At 48.3% G+C, this 16,526-nt stretch overlaps 1 protein-coding gene across 7 annotated transcripts in view; it reads left to right on the forward strand.

The window, feature by feature from the left end:
* SYNDIG1 (synapse differentiation inducing 1) overlaps positions 1–16,526 on the forward strand; it is a 196,772-nt gene that overhangs the window by 136,223 nt on the left and 44,023 nt on the right. For 2 of the 7 annotated variants that reach the window (XM_063702427.1, XM_055372364.2), the window contains one exon: positions 8,695–11,682. The exons of the other annotated variants lie outside the window; for them this stretch is intronic. In XM_063702427.1, coding sequence (XP_063558497.1) covers positions 8,695–8,703 — 9 coding nt within the window. In that variant the 3' untranslated portion in view covers positions 8,704–11,682. Of the gene's footprint in view, positions 1–8,694; positions 11,683–16,526 lie in introns of those variants that run through there. 7 annotated transcript variants of the gene reach the window in all.

Below are 16,526 nucleotides of genomic sequence, written 5' to 3' on the forward strand. Positions count from 1 at the left end.
AAAGGGGAGGGACCCTCAGTTCTGGGAATTGCTCACTCTTTTCCCAGAAAAATCATGAAAAATCCACCCTTTGTTTAGCAAATAATCAAGAAATAAGCATAAAAAGAGCCAACCAGCAGCCCTCCCTTGGGGCTGCTCTGCCTGTGGAGTAGCCGTTCTTTTATTCCTTTACTTTTTTAATAAACTTGCTTTCACTTTACTCTATGGACCCACCTCAAATTCTTTCTGGCATGAAGTCCAAGAACCCTCTCTTGAGGTCTGGATCGGGACTCCTTTCCGGTAACACTGGGATAATGTTCCGTGCACCCCACCAGATCCCACTTTTATCCTTAAGTTCATTATTTTTTAACGTCCCCAGATTTACAGTAAATTGAATCCCATCTAATGAATGCATCTGTTAGGCTGTGGTAGATTCAGAATCAGCACAAAATCCAAGTTTTCCCTTGAGAGTCACAGGGCATCTAAGGTCATGTGCGGCAGGTAGTTTGGGGGCATCTGGGTAAAGACATGAAACCTGTGCTGGGGTCCAGGGGAAAGTCCTGGCAAAGGGCATCCCAACCAAGCAGGAGTGATGGAGCCACGCAGAAAGAAAATACTACCCAGGGACAGATGGGTGGGAAGGGTTTGCAGTGGGCCGACATCTGCCTCCCTGGGTGAGTGACATGTAAACGAAGGTTGCAATGAGGGCTACAAGAGCCCAGCCAGATACAAGCGTAACATTGACTTTGCAGACAAATGCATTGAAAAACATTGCTAGAGGAACGGCTCCAATATTACTACATGGGTTTATTTTAACTTGTATCAGGGAAATGTGTGAGGGCAGTTAAATAGTCAAATGGTATCTCTCCTCTCTCTCTCTCCCTCCCCCAGTCTGTATCTCTGTCTCAATATGCATATTTAATATGCTGATTGTAGCTTCTGAGAGCTGTTTTGCAACTTCTGGATTTAAACAATTCCATATAAATATTAATGATCTGGTGCAGCCAAGACAAATCAGATTTCTTATGTATTTTTTTCCTCTGGAATCCATGCTGCAGTTAGTTACTGATTTTAACTTGTTCTAGTGTATAAATGGACAAATACATCATGTCTGCTTTGCTCCTTGCAGTGGATTGGATAGATTTTTTTTTCCACTGATAGGTGATACATTGTCTTGGTAATTAGCATCTTGATTTTGTAATTATGTGTCTGTAGCAGAGAAAACATGCATGTTGATTGTCCAAGGGCAGAGTCTGCAAAGCCTGTGATGTGTGGGACCCAGAGTTGACATAGCAATGCATTACATTGTAAGCTGTGCACTCTTCCCTTTGGACTTAGGGCTCACCTCCAATTACATTTCCCACATGTGATCATTTTTCTTTAAATGATGTACCTGAAGCTTTTAGAATTTAGCATGCCTCCGACAGTAAAGCTGTCCACATGTTTCTTTTGCATCTCTTTTAAGATCGAGGCCTTCTGTGCAGGTCCTACAGCACTATGGTTTTTTGTGGTGTCCCTCGGCTTCTGGTCACTATCTGTGGCCATTTCTGTGACTACCAGGCCAGCCTGGCCAGAGGCTGGGACGATCCAACAATGTGCTGCTTGATCACAGAGGCACTGGAGCATCATTGCAAGTGTCTCCAGCACAGCCATGTGGGCAGTCAGTGCTGGCCTCAGATGGCCTCAAGCCAAGTCTCAAAGCTCCACCTGTCAGGGGATGTGGCTATGAGGCTGTGACTAGTGGGATGTCCCTGCCTCCTGAACAGCTGATGGTCAGGGGACTGACCCCTATTGCCATGAGCGACAGCTCATGAACAGTTTTCTCTGGGAAACTATTTCACTGAATTCTAATAGATATCTAGCAGATAATTACCCCAGACTTCACTTTGTCCCCAAATCTTAGGTTCTGTTGACCTCATGCTAAATCAAAAGCAGGAATTGCACTTTAAGGTAAAACCTTAGGTTATTATAGAATTGCATATTATATTATTGAAAAACTTATTATAAAAAGAGAACAAATCTGAATTAGAAATGTCCATCTGGATGCTACCTCGAATAGATTTAGGAAACTTACTGTAGCCCAGTTAATCCTTACGGTATGGGTTTTCTGGAAGTAGAGATCCGGAGTTTAGATTCTGTGCTACAGGTGGGCAGAGCGCAGCACACGTGCCCATCCCTGGGGTTATGTAGGGGAGCATACAGGATCAGTGGGGGCCAGGGGCTGCCAAGCAAGAAGATTGGAGTCAGCAGAAGGCTGTGTGCTCCTGTATTCGTCAGAATGATTACCCCTGGATGCTGACTTGGAAAGTGGACGCTGACGAGCAAGAGAAGAAGCAGTGTTTGGAGGATGATTCTGGGATCTTCATTTTGAAGCTGCCCTGGGCAGTTGAGGTAGTACTGTCAATAGGGAGTTTGAAATAAGGAGTTTGCAAGAATCATGTGTTATATGAACAGACCTCTTTCTTTCCACTCATTTGGCCTTTGTTTGCCATCGATGACCTGGTGAAAGTTCTTTTTGAAAACTCCACCTTGGCCGGGCACCATGGCTCATGGCTATAATCCCAGCACTTTGGGAGGCTGAGGCAGTTGGATCAGCTGAGGTCAGGAGTTCGAGACCAGCCTGGCCAACATGGCAAAACCCCATCTCTACTAAAAATATAAAAATTAGCTGGGTGTGGTAGTGTGCATCTGTAATCCCAGCTACTAGTGGAGACTGAAGCAGGAGCATTGCTTGAACCCAGGAGGCGGACGTTGCAATAAGCGAAGATCACACCACTGCACTGCAGCCTAAGCAACAGAGCAAGACTCCATCTCAAAAAAAAAAAAAAAAAAAAAAAAAAAAGAATAAAGAAAAGAAAGAAGACTCCACCTCGTTCGGGCTGATGAGAGTCCCAGTTGGGCACCATGTTTCTGGCCAAAGGGCCGTCCTCAATGCCTGATTCACCCGGGCTGCTGGGGTGGAGAGTGGGGCTAGGAAGAGCCTCGGCCCATGACGAATGTTCACCCCTCCTGCTGCCTGGCTGTGACTTTTTCTCCTCAAGAGCAAGACAGTCTCCATGGGCCACATTCACAGTGGAGACGGCCTCAGGCTCCACCTCTCCCTGCTTCAAGGGCCGAAATTCACAGGCAGCTGTGGGGACAGGGAAGCCCAACTGCTCTCTCACTAGCACACTGGGACTTGAGTTGGCCACAGTTGGAGAACCTTCTATTAATTACTTTCTTCTGTTTTTGTAGACTTTTTAGGTGTACTCCATTTGACGAAAACCTAATGATCTTTTAAAACTCCCAATATTTACAGTGGGTAAGTCAAGGGCAGTTATGTGTATCTCAGATACCCGAAGGTAGCGTTAATGCATTAACATAATGTCCTGCAATTTACTTCAAGTATATTTAAAATACAGGTTTATACAGAAATCTATTTTAGATACTTTTCCAGGACGAGATCCTCTTATGAAACAAGATGTCAGAGCACATTCAAAACATCTTCGGCAGCTAAACCCTCTAGTCTCCAATGCTGAATTTTAGTGTTTCCTTCCAGTTGTATACCTAATAAAAGATATTTTAATTATAAAGATATGATCTATCAATGCTTTCTAGAGTATAAACCCATGACAAATAATACAGAAATTATTTTAAATTTTGGCAATATTATCTTCTATTTTTTTTTTTTTTTGAGACAGTCTCGCTCTGTCACCCAGGCTGGAGTGCAGTAGTGCAATCTCAGCTCACTCTGCCTCCCGGGTTCTAGCGATTCTCCTGCCTCAGCCTGCCGAGTAGCTGGGACTACAGGCACCTGCCATCGTGCCCAGCTAATTTTAGTACTTTTAGCAGAGACGGGGTTTCATCATGTTGGCCAGGCTGTTCTCAAACTCCTGACCTCAGGTGATCTGCCCACCCAAAGTGCTGGGATTACAGGCGTGAGTCACCACACCCCACCAATAAAATCTTAACGGTGACAATCCATCACCCGCCAAGTGACCCGCTTCAAGTGACAGCACCGCAAGGCCCCCGTGTCCAGACCTCTGTACACAGGAACATGAAACCTGTGTACATAACAAGATGCTTGGGAGGAATACACAGGATATTATGTACACTGATCTCATGGATGAGAAAATAATTAAAAGGTGACTGAAACTACCTTTCCTGTTGGTAAGCGAAAGCTTTCAGCCACAAATAAGGCGACAAGTACCTCAGACCGCCCGATGGCTGTCAGTAAGGATGGGGCTGAGAAGTAGTGTAGATGGAGAGAATCATGTAAATGATATTGATAATATAAGCTCAGTTCTCTTGACCAACCCTTGCATTCTAGAATTAAAGCTAAGATTAGATGATGTTCAGAAAAACAGCATACAGTACTGCTTTGTGTGGAGGACAGTAATTTTGTGTGTCTGGACTCACATGTATGTTGGTGCAAGCCAAACCTACAGATTTAAATGAGGGGTGACAAATGAGTCATGGGTTGATCAGCACATTATAGATTCTCATGGGAATCCAGGGCTATTTTACGTACGTCTCAGTGTCATGGGTGTTTTAAAGGTGCTCATCACATTACCATCTGCACTTCTGCTGTAGAAAAATGGCATAGCAAGAGGACAGGAGCCATGCTTCACGACTCTGGAGGTGGCAGTTCTCGGCAATGTCCCCCTTTTCTTGCCTCTTTGCTTAGCTTAGCATTTTCTGGTGCTTAGGGAGTTATAAGAATCCCAGACAGAGAGCAGAGCAAATGCCCAATTTAGAGCTGAAAAAATTACCTTGAGGTTGTGCTTTGACGTGGAACGCGGATGTGGGATGCTCTTTGCTTTTCTTTTTCTGTCCTTCCTTTTAGACGGGGCACTCTTTATTTTTAACCTGTCTAGACTGTGTATAAAGTAGTAAAGGGTCTCTGAAGCACAGTTGCAGCATTCACTTCTATCAGTCCATATGTACGTCCCTGGAAGCTTTGCATTGTGGCAGCACTCAAGCACACACAGGAGCAGAGGATGATGAGTCCGTGGACTCAGCTGGGAGCTGGAAGGGATGGATGCCTCAGTGAATTTGGAAATAAATGATGATGCAACAGGACTGCAGATTGCTCAGGGGATTTGGAAATAGCAAAACAGAAGGGCAGAGAGAGGTGCTTTTGAGAGCTGGCCCTGCACTAGAGTATAGGAAATTGGAAGGATGAGTTTATAACCAAACTCACCAGCACAACTGTGATTCTCCAGAAGCTCCATGGTTTGGGGCCACCTTAACATTCATATCTCAGCTCACTGTGCAAGGCCCAACCTCCATCTGGACAGTATCACCCCTCAAGAGCCCACTCCACCCAACCTGAGCTTGTGTTTTCTAGACATGCCTGCACCCCAAGTCTTCCCCATTACCCCCATTCTGCCATTATCCTCCTTGCCACTTCCCTATGTTCCCAGGCCCATCCCACGTGCAACATTGCTCACCACCACCACATGGGGCCTCTGGTCATCCCTTTTTGGTCAAAAGGAAAAGTACAGGAGCTTCCAGGCCATCCTGGAAAGGTTTTCAGGCACAGAAAACACGAAAAGCAGGTGGGCAATACTTTGTGGTGCTGCCAGGAATCCTAAATACAGGTGAAAACATGGAAATTGCAATTCTCACCCAGCTAATTTTAGACTGACACTGGTGGGTGGAGAGACGGGGTATCTTGAGGCTCTCCAAGCTCAGTTTTAAAATGATTCTCTGCATTCCTGTGCTAATTTTGAATAATTTTGGCCTGGTCTTTATAGGCATATAAAATGCTTTGCATTCCTTTGGGAATGTCATACTGAGTGTGAAAACCAAAAGGGGTATTGTAAGTGGTCATTCATCATTCCAGAGCCACCTGTGTCCACGCAACGATTCCGGATCACTCGCCGTGGGCACTCGGAAGCATGTTTATGCATGTAGCTCTGCACACGGGGGGCCGAGTGCTAATTAGCCAGAATGAATGTACTATCCCCATCTCTGATTCCACAGCAGGGTTCCTGAGTCACACACACCACACACAAAAGAAGCTCAGATTTATGCATTGCCTGATTGTTCTGGTCCTTAAGCTGAGTTTTAGGTAATTGGAAAGGTATCTTGCAAGTAACACTCTCATCAGGACACAATTTATTATGCATGAAAGTTGAATCGTGAGAAAGGGAGTTGCCCCAAATTGGCTGATGAGCTGATGAGTCTGGAGAGAGGCAGAGCCCTTCACGAAGCCATCTGACCTTCTCCCTGCCTGGACCAGGCACTGTGTATTTGCCCAGGTGCATGTAAGTGTTCTTTGCCCAGCGGTGTGCTTGGTGCTGCCCAGGAAGAGGGAGATGGATCCACAGGAGGAAGCCAGGCCACTCTCGGCACCTTTGCCTTGTCAAGAAGGGCTGGGTCTTCTTTGAGGGCTTTGCCCTGCTGCAATGACAGGAAATGAGTTGAACTGGCATCTTATTTCCTTAGTCAGAGGTGCATCTTCTGTCTTCAGCCAGCTCCCAGGCACAATTCCTGGCAGATTCTCTCAAATCTGCTCCCCTAGCTGAACCACGCGATGCTCAGGATATTGCCTCTGAGTGTTCGCCTTATTTCTGCTGCTGGAACTACTGTTTGCCCACATCCAGGGCTCCAAACCACGGCCCACGGCTCCCTCCCCTAGCCCCACCACATTCTCCAGGTTGTGAATCCCAAACATTCTCTCTCTACGAAGGGTCCTGGCCTCTCCATTCCTCTTTGCTGTCCCTTTGCTCTACTCTGGTTCTCATGACCTGCCTCTTTTTGGAACCGTTAGACTATTCTTCCAGCTCACGACCTTGTTTTCATACCTCCCTTTTCTCTTGTGTCAGCCAAAGTCCCCAAGTTAATGCTCCTAAGGCAGGTAAGCTGGTACCTGTCCCCAGCGCAGACTTCAGCGGTTCCTGGTTCTCTGCAGAGCTCACTCAGAGCACCTTTGCTGGAGGCTGGTGGCCCTCGCAACTCAGCTTAGGGCTCTACTTCCAGCACCCCCTCCCACCCATAGCTGGACCATCCTCCCCACGGGGTCTCGGGAGGGTCACACCCTCCCCCTCCCACTCTCTCCTGTCTTCTGTACTCTGGTGTGCCCTTGCCACCCCCACCTTTCATGGCCTCTCCTCCCATGCCACCTCTCCAGGAGCCCCTCCTCAGCCTCTGCCTGGAGGCCTTCTACCCACAAGCTTCCACTTCCTCCACAGGAAATGGGCCAGGCGCCTCTCCCAGGCCCTTCCTTATGCAGCATGGCTCTGCTGTTCAGTTTTAGCCCGTGGTGCTGATCTCCCTTGAGCATTCTAAGCTCAAGAATCATAGGGAATCTGGCCAGAGCCCTCTTGTTGTTACTGTCAGATGTGATCCCCGAGAATGGGATAATCCTGTAATTCAGGTGTTCTAAAATAAAATACAGGGAGCACCAAACCCTGCACTGCTTCCTGTAATTGCATGTCTTAATGAGAGTGTTCCTGACATATCCAGTTCCATTGCATAGCTGTGCTGACAGGGACACAGCCACTTAATGGCAAGAGCAAGAAAAATATTGTCCCAGGGAATATCACATAGTTTATGTATCAAGTTCTCTAAGGTTCTGCGTGATTAGAGGCAAACAATTCAACCTGCCACCATTGTGTGCCTTTCATGAGAAAGGCCGATTCTTTCTACAAATTCTTCATTAATTCTCATCACCACTTAGGAGCACAGACGACACCCAAGACTTTTCTTTTCTCCACATAATTCCTCTTTTTTATTTAGATAGGAACAGTGTGACCCTAGCTGAAGGGGCTGGGAAGATGTCTTTAATTTTTGGACAGGGCTTAACCCTTTGGTACCAGGACAGACATCAGGTGCCACCGAGTCCTGAGTCTACTTGGGAATATTGTGATGGTCCCTGTTGACATAAACATCCTTGTGCCTTTGTCTTAAAGCAGGAGAAGAAAGCAGCCTGCATTATTATTCATGACATGTGGCATCCCAAGCCGTAAGACTAAAGAATGGCTTTGGCAACAGGACTTAAAACTGATCTTGGCACAACCTTTCATTAACCTGCAAAAGATTAATTTTATTTCCCAGTAACTTAACAGAATTCAAAAGCTAGGAGAAAAGGCTTAAAGGAAAGTCAACATTAGATATGTTTCTAAATATATCTTAACTCAGAAATATTCCCCCTCAGTCCCAGCATAGAATTATAATAGCTCTTCATCTTCAAAAAGTGTGCATGAAGGGTTCCAGCTCTTAGTGGTCCATAAACAAATGGTTGCAGGAGTCAAGAACTCAGGTTCAGAGAGGCTCCTGGATCTAGAAACATCACTGCCAGTTACTCAGGGGCAGGGACAAACCCCAGAGAGGGTCTACCTTAGCAACAGGACACATCCTGCATGCCCATCTCAACCACAGGCCATCACATGCTGAGTGCTTCCATGTGCCAGGCACCATGTTGAGTGCTTCATGAGTTCCATCACATGCGTGCCTCCACAACACTGATGAGATGGGAAGGAATGTTTTATGGATGAGGAGACTGCGTCTCTGGGAGATGGCACCATGGGATGGGGTGAAGGCAGGGTGTCAGAGCAGATCCTCCCAATGCTTGGCTAAACTGCCCACCTCTAAGGCAACCTAGAAGATACCAGACCTCCCTGTTGCTCAGATAAAGGGTCTGGGTGCTTGGGGTTGGAAGTTTGGAAAGCATCCTGGTGACGGCCATTCCCAGCTATGTGACCCTGGCCAACTTACTCCCTGTCCCAGGGCCTCTGAGATAAGACAAGATGTGGTGAGGCTGCCAGCTGCTGTGTGTGCTGTATGGGAGCAAGCAAGCCTACTCTGCAAATCAGAGAGAAAGCACCATCCGCACCTGGACAGCCGCTCTCTGTCCTGCCGTCTCCCTGAACAGAGCTGCATGCCCAGACTTGGTGCAGTCTCCTTGCTGGCCTCACAATCAGCTTTCCATGACACAGACCTGCCCGTGGACCCCAGCATGGAACCAGGACTGGGCGAGGACTTGCCCTCAACCCACCCGTTGTGCCTAGCCAGACCTCAAGCCTCCTATGTCCCCCATTGCGGGTCCCAAAGCCACCCGCACCCCCTGCCTCAGCACCTCCACACAGAGGCTCTCCCTTCATGCTTGCCCTCTTGACCGTGTGCCAGGAACCCCTGCTCAGCCCACACAGAGCCAGCTCCTGAGGCGTCTCCCAGAGCCCTTCTAGACTGACCGCCGCGCCCCTGCAGCTCTTCTCCTGCTACAGTGGGGACTTCAGGGAACATTCCCAGCTTAAATCATGACACCCAAAGGACAAGGGCATAAATGGCATAAATGGGATTTGGAGCCTGAATTTTCTTAGTGTCTAGAGACAGAAGAGGATGGTAATCTAGGGCTTTGTGGGGAAGCGTGAATGGAGAGGCCATGCTGCCTCCCAGGTAGGGGAGAGAGGCTGTTACCAGTGCTGGGTGAGGCAGACCATGGAGAGCACTCTGATCGCCAGTGGGGTTGGGCATCACTCTCAGATCTTTTCTACTTTTTGACAGTATCTCTCTCTGTTGCCCAGGTTGGAGTGCAATGGCCCTATCACGGCTCATAGCAGCCTTGACCTCCGGGGCTCAATTGATCTCCTGCCTCAGCCTCCCAAGTAGCTGGGACTATAGGCACACACCACCATGCCCACCACACCTGGCTAATTTTTAAATTTTTTGTAGAGATGGGGTCTCACTATGTTGCTCAGGCTGGTCTTGAACTCTTGGGCTTAAATGATCCTCCCACCTCAACCTCCCAAAGTGCTGGGATTACAGGCATGAGCCACTGCACCCAGACTCACTCTGAGATATTAATGTGCATGATTAGACTTTTCAGTATTCATGTAATTTGTGGCTTGGTAAGGGAATATAATAAATATACTTTTTTGTTTGTTTGTTTGACTGGTTGTTGTAAAGAGTGAAGTAGGGAGGCAACAACCAAGAATAAAGGGAACTGGCTCATCAGAGCACTTTCCCCAAACCTCCCGTTCTCCAGTGAAAACAGAATCTGAGGGGAACTAACCTAAAGTTGCTAATTTAAGACTCTGGAGTGATCACAGCAATATATTAAATTAGATCTTAGAAACTGAGACTAGGAAAATCAAAAGAAGGAAGGAACGGAGGGAGGGAGGGAAGGGGAGGGAGAGGGGAAAGGAGGGAGGGAGTCATATGGGAGGAATGAGCTAACGCTCCACACAGATCCTTTTTGGAAGTTGTCAGGGTATAAATAAAACACAAATACTATTAAAGTGCTAATTATTGACAAATTGTTGTCAAGCAGAAGTCCTGCTTCGCCTATTTAAATGCCTAGGCTATACTTAAAATGTTTATATGCATAAATTAATGTAATTGGTGAATGGAGTATGAAATGAACAGAACTTAACAATACCTTATAGTTTGGACCAGGTGCAGGGAAACGTTCTCAAACGTCTGACTTGTCAAATATTTTAAAGCAGCGTTATTGCTTTCAAGCAATTCTGTTACCTTGCAATTAACAAGCTTATGTTTCAAAGGAGTTCTTTCAGTGGCCTACTTTAATAAGTGAAAGCTAATATTTGAAATTAACAGCCAATTTGTACATGTTTGTTGAAATTCTTAAGGACATTAGTATCTTAAGTAGGTTAGGCAGCTTCCTTGCTAATGTTTGAACATCGATGTAATTGGTCCACACAGCATTTTGTCCACCCTAATAGCCTGCCTCTCCTGTGTGACAGTCTTCTAACGATCCTCACATTCCAACACCCATGTGAAATGAAATGGGCCCAGGGAGGGGTGTTACTCCAATGTTGCAGGAAACAGGGACTCTGAGATTCAGAGAACCCCACCACCCACCTGAAATCCCTAAGGGGGTGATGAGCGAGACCTGGGTTCAGCCTGGGTCTTCCGACCCCAGGTTCTACTCTGTTACAGCTCCTCTAGCACCCATCCAGAACCAAGCTCCTGACCCAACAAGAGAGGCCACCTCTCTCTAACTGCCAGGCCCCTCTGTGAAGACTGTAGGGCTTTGCGGGAGCCTGGGAGCACAAGGAACCCATGCTGCACCCACTTCATCCTCCCCATGGACCCGGGGCCAGGCAGGCTTTTTTGGGGTCCAGAACTCACCCGGGTTCCTCCCCAAGTGGCCTCTCCTCACAGGCACATTTTCAGAGGGGACACACACAGGTCCTCAGTTTATCCCCACACTGCTGTCCCCGAAACAGGCGCCCAATGGAAGGTCTGCACAGTCTTTCATCTTCCACCTCCTCCTCTCAGCATGCTGCTGCCGGAAGTTCTTAATGTCCTCCTGCAGCTCAGAGAACGTGGGATTCTTCCCCTCTCCCCTCCCCGCCCCACCTCCCCCACCCACCCCTCTCTGTAGAGGAAGGACCCCTAAGAGGTCCAGGGAAATCATTTAGCACATCCACGAGCCTGGGTGGAAAATTAGTTACATCATTATTTTTATCAACCTCTAGCTGAAATTTAGCACTTCCTCCAATTAGGAGTGTAAGCAACACACGGCAGAGTTTGTTGTGACTTTGCACCAGGAGAAAGCACAGATGTCTTCACATCACATAACAGCTGTTGATGGTATTTTAAAATATTGTTTATGCTCATCACTACTTTAAAAATGCAAACCCAAATGTTAGTTATTATTTAGTGTCTTAAAGTAGCCCATATATTTCTATATTGATTATGATTTTTAATATTTCCAAAGCTCTATTTCAATATATTTCGTTCCTCTTTTAAGCCTCTGTATTTTATTGTATACATTTAAGAACACTATTCTGAGACAGGGGCTGTGGCTCTAAGAAGGTGAGGTTCCCCACCTGGCATTGTGACATGTTGTCCATCTGGCCGGCACCTCCTTCCCACCCAGCTCAAGGCCTTTCACCAAGGCCTTTCCAGGGGCTCGCACCCCTCCTCCACCTGCATCCTCCCAGCTCTGCCTTTGGGGATTTTAATTTGAAGGAAATAAGCTCCCATTCCAGACAGGGCCGAGGTTGGCTGGGCCAACCTGCCTCCCCTCTGGCAGTGAAAGGCCTGCCCTCTGCACTCTCAGCCACCTCAGGGCCCAGGTTTCTGGGTTCAGCAGAAGGAAGCACAGGAGCTGATTTGCGGGGAGCAGCAGCAGCTCCCAGGAGAAGGCGCAAGGAGGCCCCTGCAAGGCGGAGCAGAAAGGAGCAGGTGCAGGGGGTGAGGCAGCTGGACAGGGCTGAGGCAGCTGGATGAGGCTTCAGCCTTCACACCTGGACAGCAACTGGCTGAGCCTGGAGGAGAGAAAATCACCTGCTAGCTTCGCTGTTTGCTGCTGCTGTGATGCCCGGCTGCTCCTCATAAGGTATGCACTTCCCAACCCTTCACTGAGCTACTGTCGCCACGCAGGGTGCCGGCGCTGGGGACACTGCACAGAGCAGGACCAAGGCGCCATCCTTGTAGGGTTTGAAATACCAGGCCATGTGGCAGAGCCCCGGCGGCTGCTGACCTTCAGGGTGTGGGCCAAGGAGGTGGCTTCGGTGGCTTCTGGAGGTATCTGCCCCCTTCCACAGCCCTCTGCGGCACCCGTGCACTCTCAGGCCTCCCCCTCCTCCTGTAGCTGCTTAAGTCACTCAGGAGGTTTACATAACAGACAGAAAATTTACCCGGTGTGATAGGTGGGCCGAGAAGAGGTGGCCGCCTGGATGCTGTCCCCAGGGTTCTCCTGCAGCACGGGGCCTGCACCCCATCGCATGACTCTGCAAGGGGCTGCTCACCCTCCAGCCGTCCCCACCGAACCTCCGTGCTCCTGGCCCGCATCCTTCCTCTCCCTACCTCCTAAACTCAGTCACCGACTCTGCCCCATGAGGACACCCTCCTCTCTGCTGCCCTGTCACCTCCGGACCCAGCTGACTGAGGGACAGAAGGGGACACGGCACTGCTCTGAACCCAGGAAAGCTGGGAATGGACTTGCGTGCCTTCCTCACAGTCACAGCTGCATCCTTTGGAGGTGCAGCGGCAATGCCTGTGAGACAAGACCTTTAATGAGCTTCTAGACACTGCCCTCCGGGTGCTCCTGAGAACTCGACTTTGTCAGAGCCGCCTCCTTCTGCGAAGGGGCCCCAGACATAGGCAACCCATTTCACCCTCAGACTCCTCCGCCGACCCAGCAAAGCCCGGGGGTGCATTTTGTCCTCTGAGATTTACCACAAGGAAGCCCCCCAAAAGAGTGGGCGAAACCAGGACCTTCTCAGCTGTGTTCCTGGCCAAGGAGAGCCCAGGGGAGGCTGAGGGAGAGCTCGGGAAGGGGGGTCCAGTGGGGAGGGTCTGGGAGAGGGGAGGCCCGGGAAGGGGGTCCTAGGGGAGGGTCTGAGAGTGGGGAGAGACCGGGAAGGGGGCTTCTGGGGGAGGGTATGGGAGTGGGGAGAGGCTGGGGAGGGGTGAGAGCCCGGGGAGCGGGGAAAGCCTGGAGAAGCGGGAGAGCCCGGGGAGGGGGGAGAGCCTGGGGAGGGGGAGACCCCGGCTGGGGGCTGAACTCTGGGGAGAGGGGAGAGCCTGGGGAACGGAGATGCTGAGAGAGAGCCTGGGGAGTGGGGAGAGCCCGGGAAGCAGGAAGAGCCGGGGGAAGAGGGAGAGCGCGGGTAGGGGGGGAACGCGGGGAGTGGGGAAAGCCCGGGGAGGAGGGTCCTGAGGGAGACCCCAGGAGTAGGGAGAGCCCAGGGAAGGGGGAGACCCTGGGGAAGGGGGAGAGCCTGGGGAGGGGTAACAGCCCGGGGAAGGGAGAGAGCCCGGGGAGAGAGGAGAGCCCCGGGAGGGGAGAGAGCCCCGGAAGGGGGGTCCTGAGGGACAGCCCAGGGAAGGGGGAGAGCCCAGTGAGGGCAGAGAGCCCAGGGAGCGAGGAAATCCAGGGGAGGGGGGAGAGCCTGGGGAAGGGGGTCCCTGGGGAGGGCCCAGGGAGGGGGGTTCTCTACCATCTCTGGGAGGCAGAGCACCAGGCCTCGTGGGCACCACGGGGCTCAGCCTCTCCTTCTCTTGTCGGGGTCATTTCTGACCAGACAAATTATGTCCCGACTAGCCTGCTATTCTGCCAACCCAAAGGGGTATTCTCCTCTATACTCCGAGGAAAAAAAGACATCATCCCAACAGCAGCTTCATTAGCTTTATATTTTCCTCTCATCTTTTGAAGCTGGAAGAAGAGGTTCTGTGTTAAAAATGTTCCTTCCCACTGTGCATAATGCTAATGTCCTCCACGTATTAAAGCTAATGGAATATTTTACACACTGAGAAGAGCCGCTGTGACGTTTTCTTCTTTTGGATGAGTCTCTTATTTTTTTCTCTCTTACCTCTTCCCCTCCATGTGACTCTTTTTCCTTTTTCCTTTCTTTGTTTTTTATTTTATTTATTTTGTGGTGGTTGTTGTTGTTTCAGATATGTAACTGCTGTAGCCAAGAGACCAGGGCATTAGGGCTTGTATTTCCTTAATTGCAACAACAACAAAAAATATCATCAAATAATATAGAGGGAGACAAAACGCACCTGTTTTCTTCCAGGTATGGCCTCTGCAGAACCTCCTGCTCTTATATGAGAAGACTGAGGTTTACGGTCTCTTTTGCAGAGCAGGAGTGTTGAAGCCTTCTGGAATTTAAAACTGCCAAAAGGGTTAAAGAAAAGCTGTGGTCTTGAGTCTATCTCATTGTTTTAAATGCTGGAAAAATGAAAATGCCTATGTTAAGCCTGTGTGTCTGACTTAGTGGAACCCTCAGCCCTCAGCCAAACTTGACTAGTGTTACACCTCAAGGATCCTTTAATCAGGTGCATAACAAGGATCTGGACTGGCTGCACAGTGTGTCCATATAAGCTCCTAAGGCCTTCACTGCAGCTTTTCTGAAGAGTGGGGACCCAGGTCCATTCCTCCTGGGCCCACTGGTCATTGTCATCATCAAGTCTGTTCTCTTTAAATGTTGCTGTTATGAAAGGAGCTGGAGGGTAGCCAATCACTTGTACAACACTACTTCAGTCTTGTTTCACTTCTCAATATTTGCAAAGTGATAAGAGAGACAAGTCTGCCATCCTCATGTTCCTGTTCGTAGATGATTCTCAGGGGAGCTGGTATTTATGTGACATAAACAAGAGCATGCATTTGCAAGTGCATGCACACACATAATTCAAGAACCTTGCTATACATTGTATGTATTTTTAATGTTTATAATTAAGATAAATGTAGTGTTGCCACTATATAATAGCATAGCCCAGATTGACTACATTATCTTCATGATGTTATTAGACAACAAAGCTCCAGCCATTAAAGGAAAGTCATCTTTTAGTGACCAGAACATACTGTATCCCAGACCCCATGTGGCATGACCCAGCCTAACTTTCATGTGCAAAATCAGGGTTCTGTATCTTCCATTTGAGTGGCATTGAGGGAGAGAAAGGGTGATGCAGAGGCTTCCAAGTTCAGACCCTGCACGAGGCAAGGCATGTTGTGGAGTTCTGCACATGAGGAAACTGAGGCCGTGGGAGTTTAAATATGGACTCAACTAAGAAGGTTCAAAATCCTGGCCACCCTGGAGAGCTTCCCTAAGACCTTACAGGAGAAGGTAAATTCTTCTTCAGGACAACCTTGTGTCAGTTCCTGCAACCTTCAAGCCACAATCTATGTGATTCTTATCAGTTTTAAAGGAAAGTATTTTATACACAACTCCAGATCCCCGTTTTCTGATAAACCTCAAAATTGTATTTACGACACTGATCTATTTATTGCTGCTACCCATACATGGTGGCATAAACAACTTTTTCGTTATGCTCATGATTTCTGTGGTTGGGAGTTCAAGAAGCAGCATGAGGATGGTTTGTCTCTGCACCATGATGTCTGGGACCTCAGCTAGGAAGACCCAAGGCTGGGGGTGACCTGACAGCTAGGAGGAAACATCTGGAGGTGTCTTTACTCCCACATTTGGTCATCAGTGCTGGCCGTTGGCAGGGACTTTAAACAAGCTATCCATAGGAGGCCCATCTCATTGCCTTTCCATGTGGTTTCTGCACATAGGCTAATTTGAGCTTCCTCACAACATGGCAGCTGGGTTCCTCAAGCAAACGTCAAGGTGGAGCACAAGATCTGGTTATGATCCAACCTTCAAAGCTAGGCAGCATCACTTCTACTGGACTGTACTTGTCAAGGCATTCATAGGAGGAGACATAGATGTCAAGGCTCTGGAATATTATAATGGATGGGAAAAATTGCAGCTGCTATTTTGGGACTATATAGTCTGCCACAGCTGTATTTCCAAGGATGAAAGAAAACTATACACATAACGTATTTGTATTAATAGGTTCATAGGAAAATGAATAATGACAGAACAATTGTTTTCCTAAATACTTTATTCAAAAACAATATATCAAATTAACAAAATCTCTTTGACCTGAAATGCCTTCTGTCAGTTCTTATAAGTTCATGGCATTATTTCAGTAAAAGGTAAAAGGCAATTTGACTGAGATGCTATTATAACCTCTCAGGTGCCCGTTGGCATACAAAGCGATGATAAACACATTACCTGATGGAGATAAAAGGGCTAAGAATCTTGTGAATCTTCAATGGGCAAAGTAAACAGCATTAC

The sequence above is a fragment of the Gorilla gorilla genome, chromosome 21, assembly GCF_029281585.2.
Source record: "Gorilla gorilla gorilla isolate KB3781 chromosome 21, NHGRI_mGorGor1-v2.1_pri, whole genome shotgun sequence".
In the NCBI taxonomy this organism is placed as follows: Eukaryota; Metazoa; Chordata; class Mammalia; order Primates; family Hominidae; genus Gorilla; species Gorilla gorilla.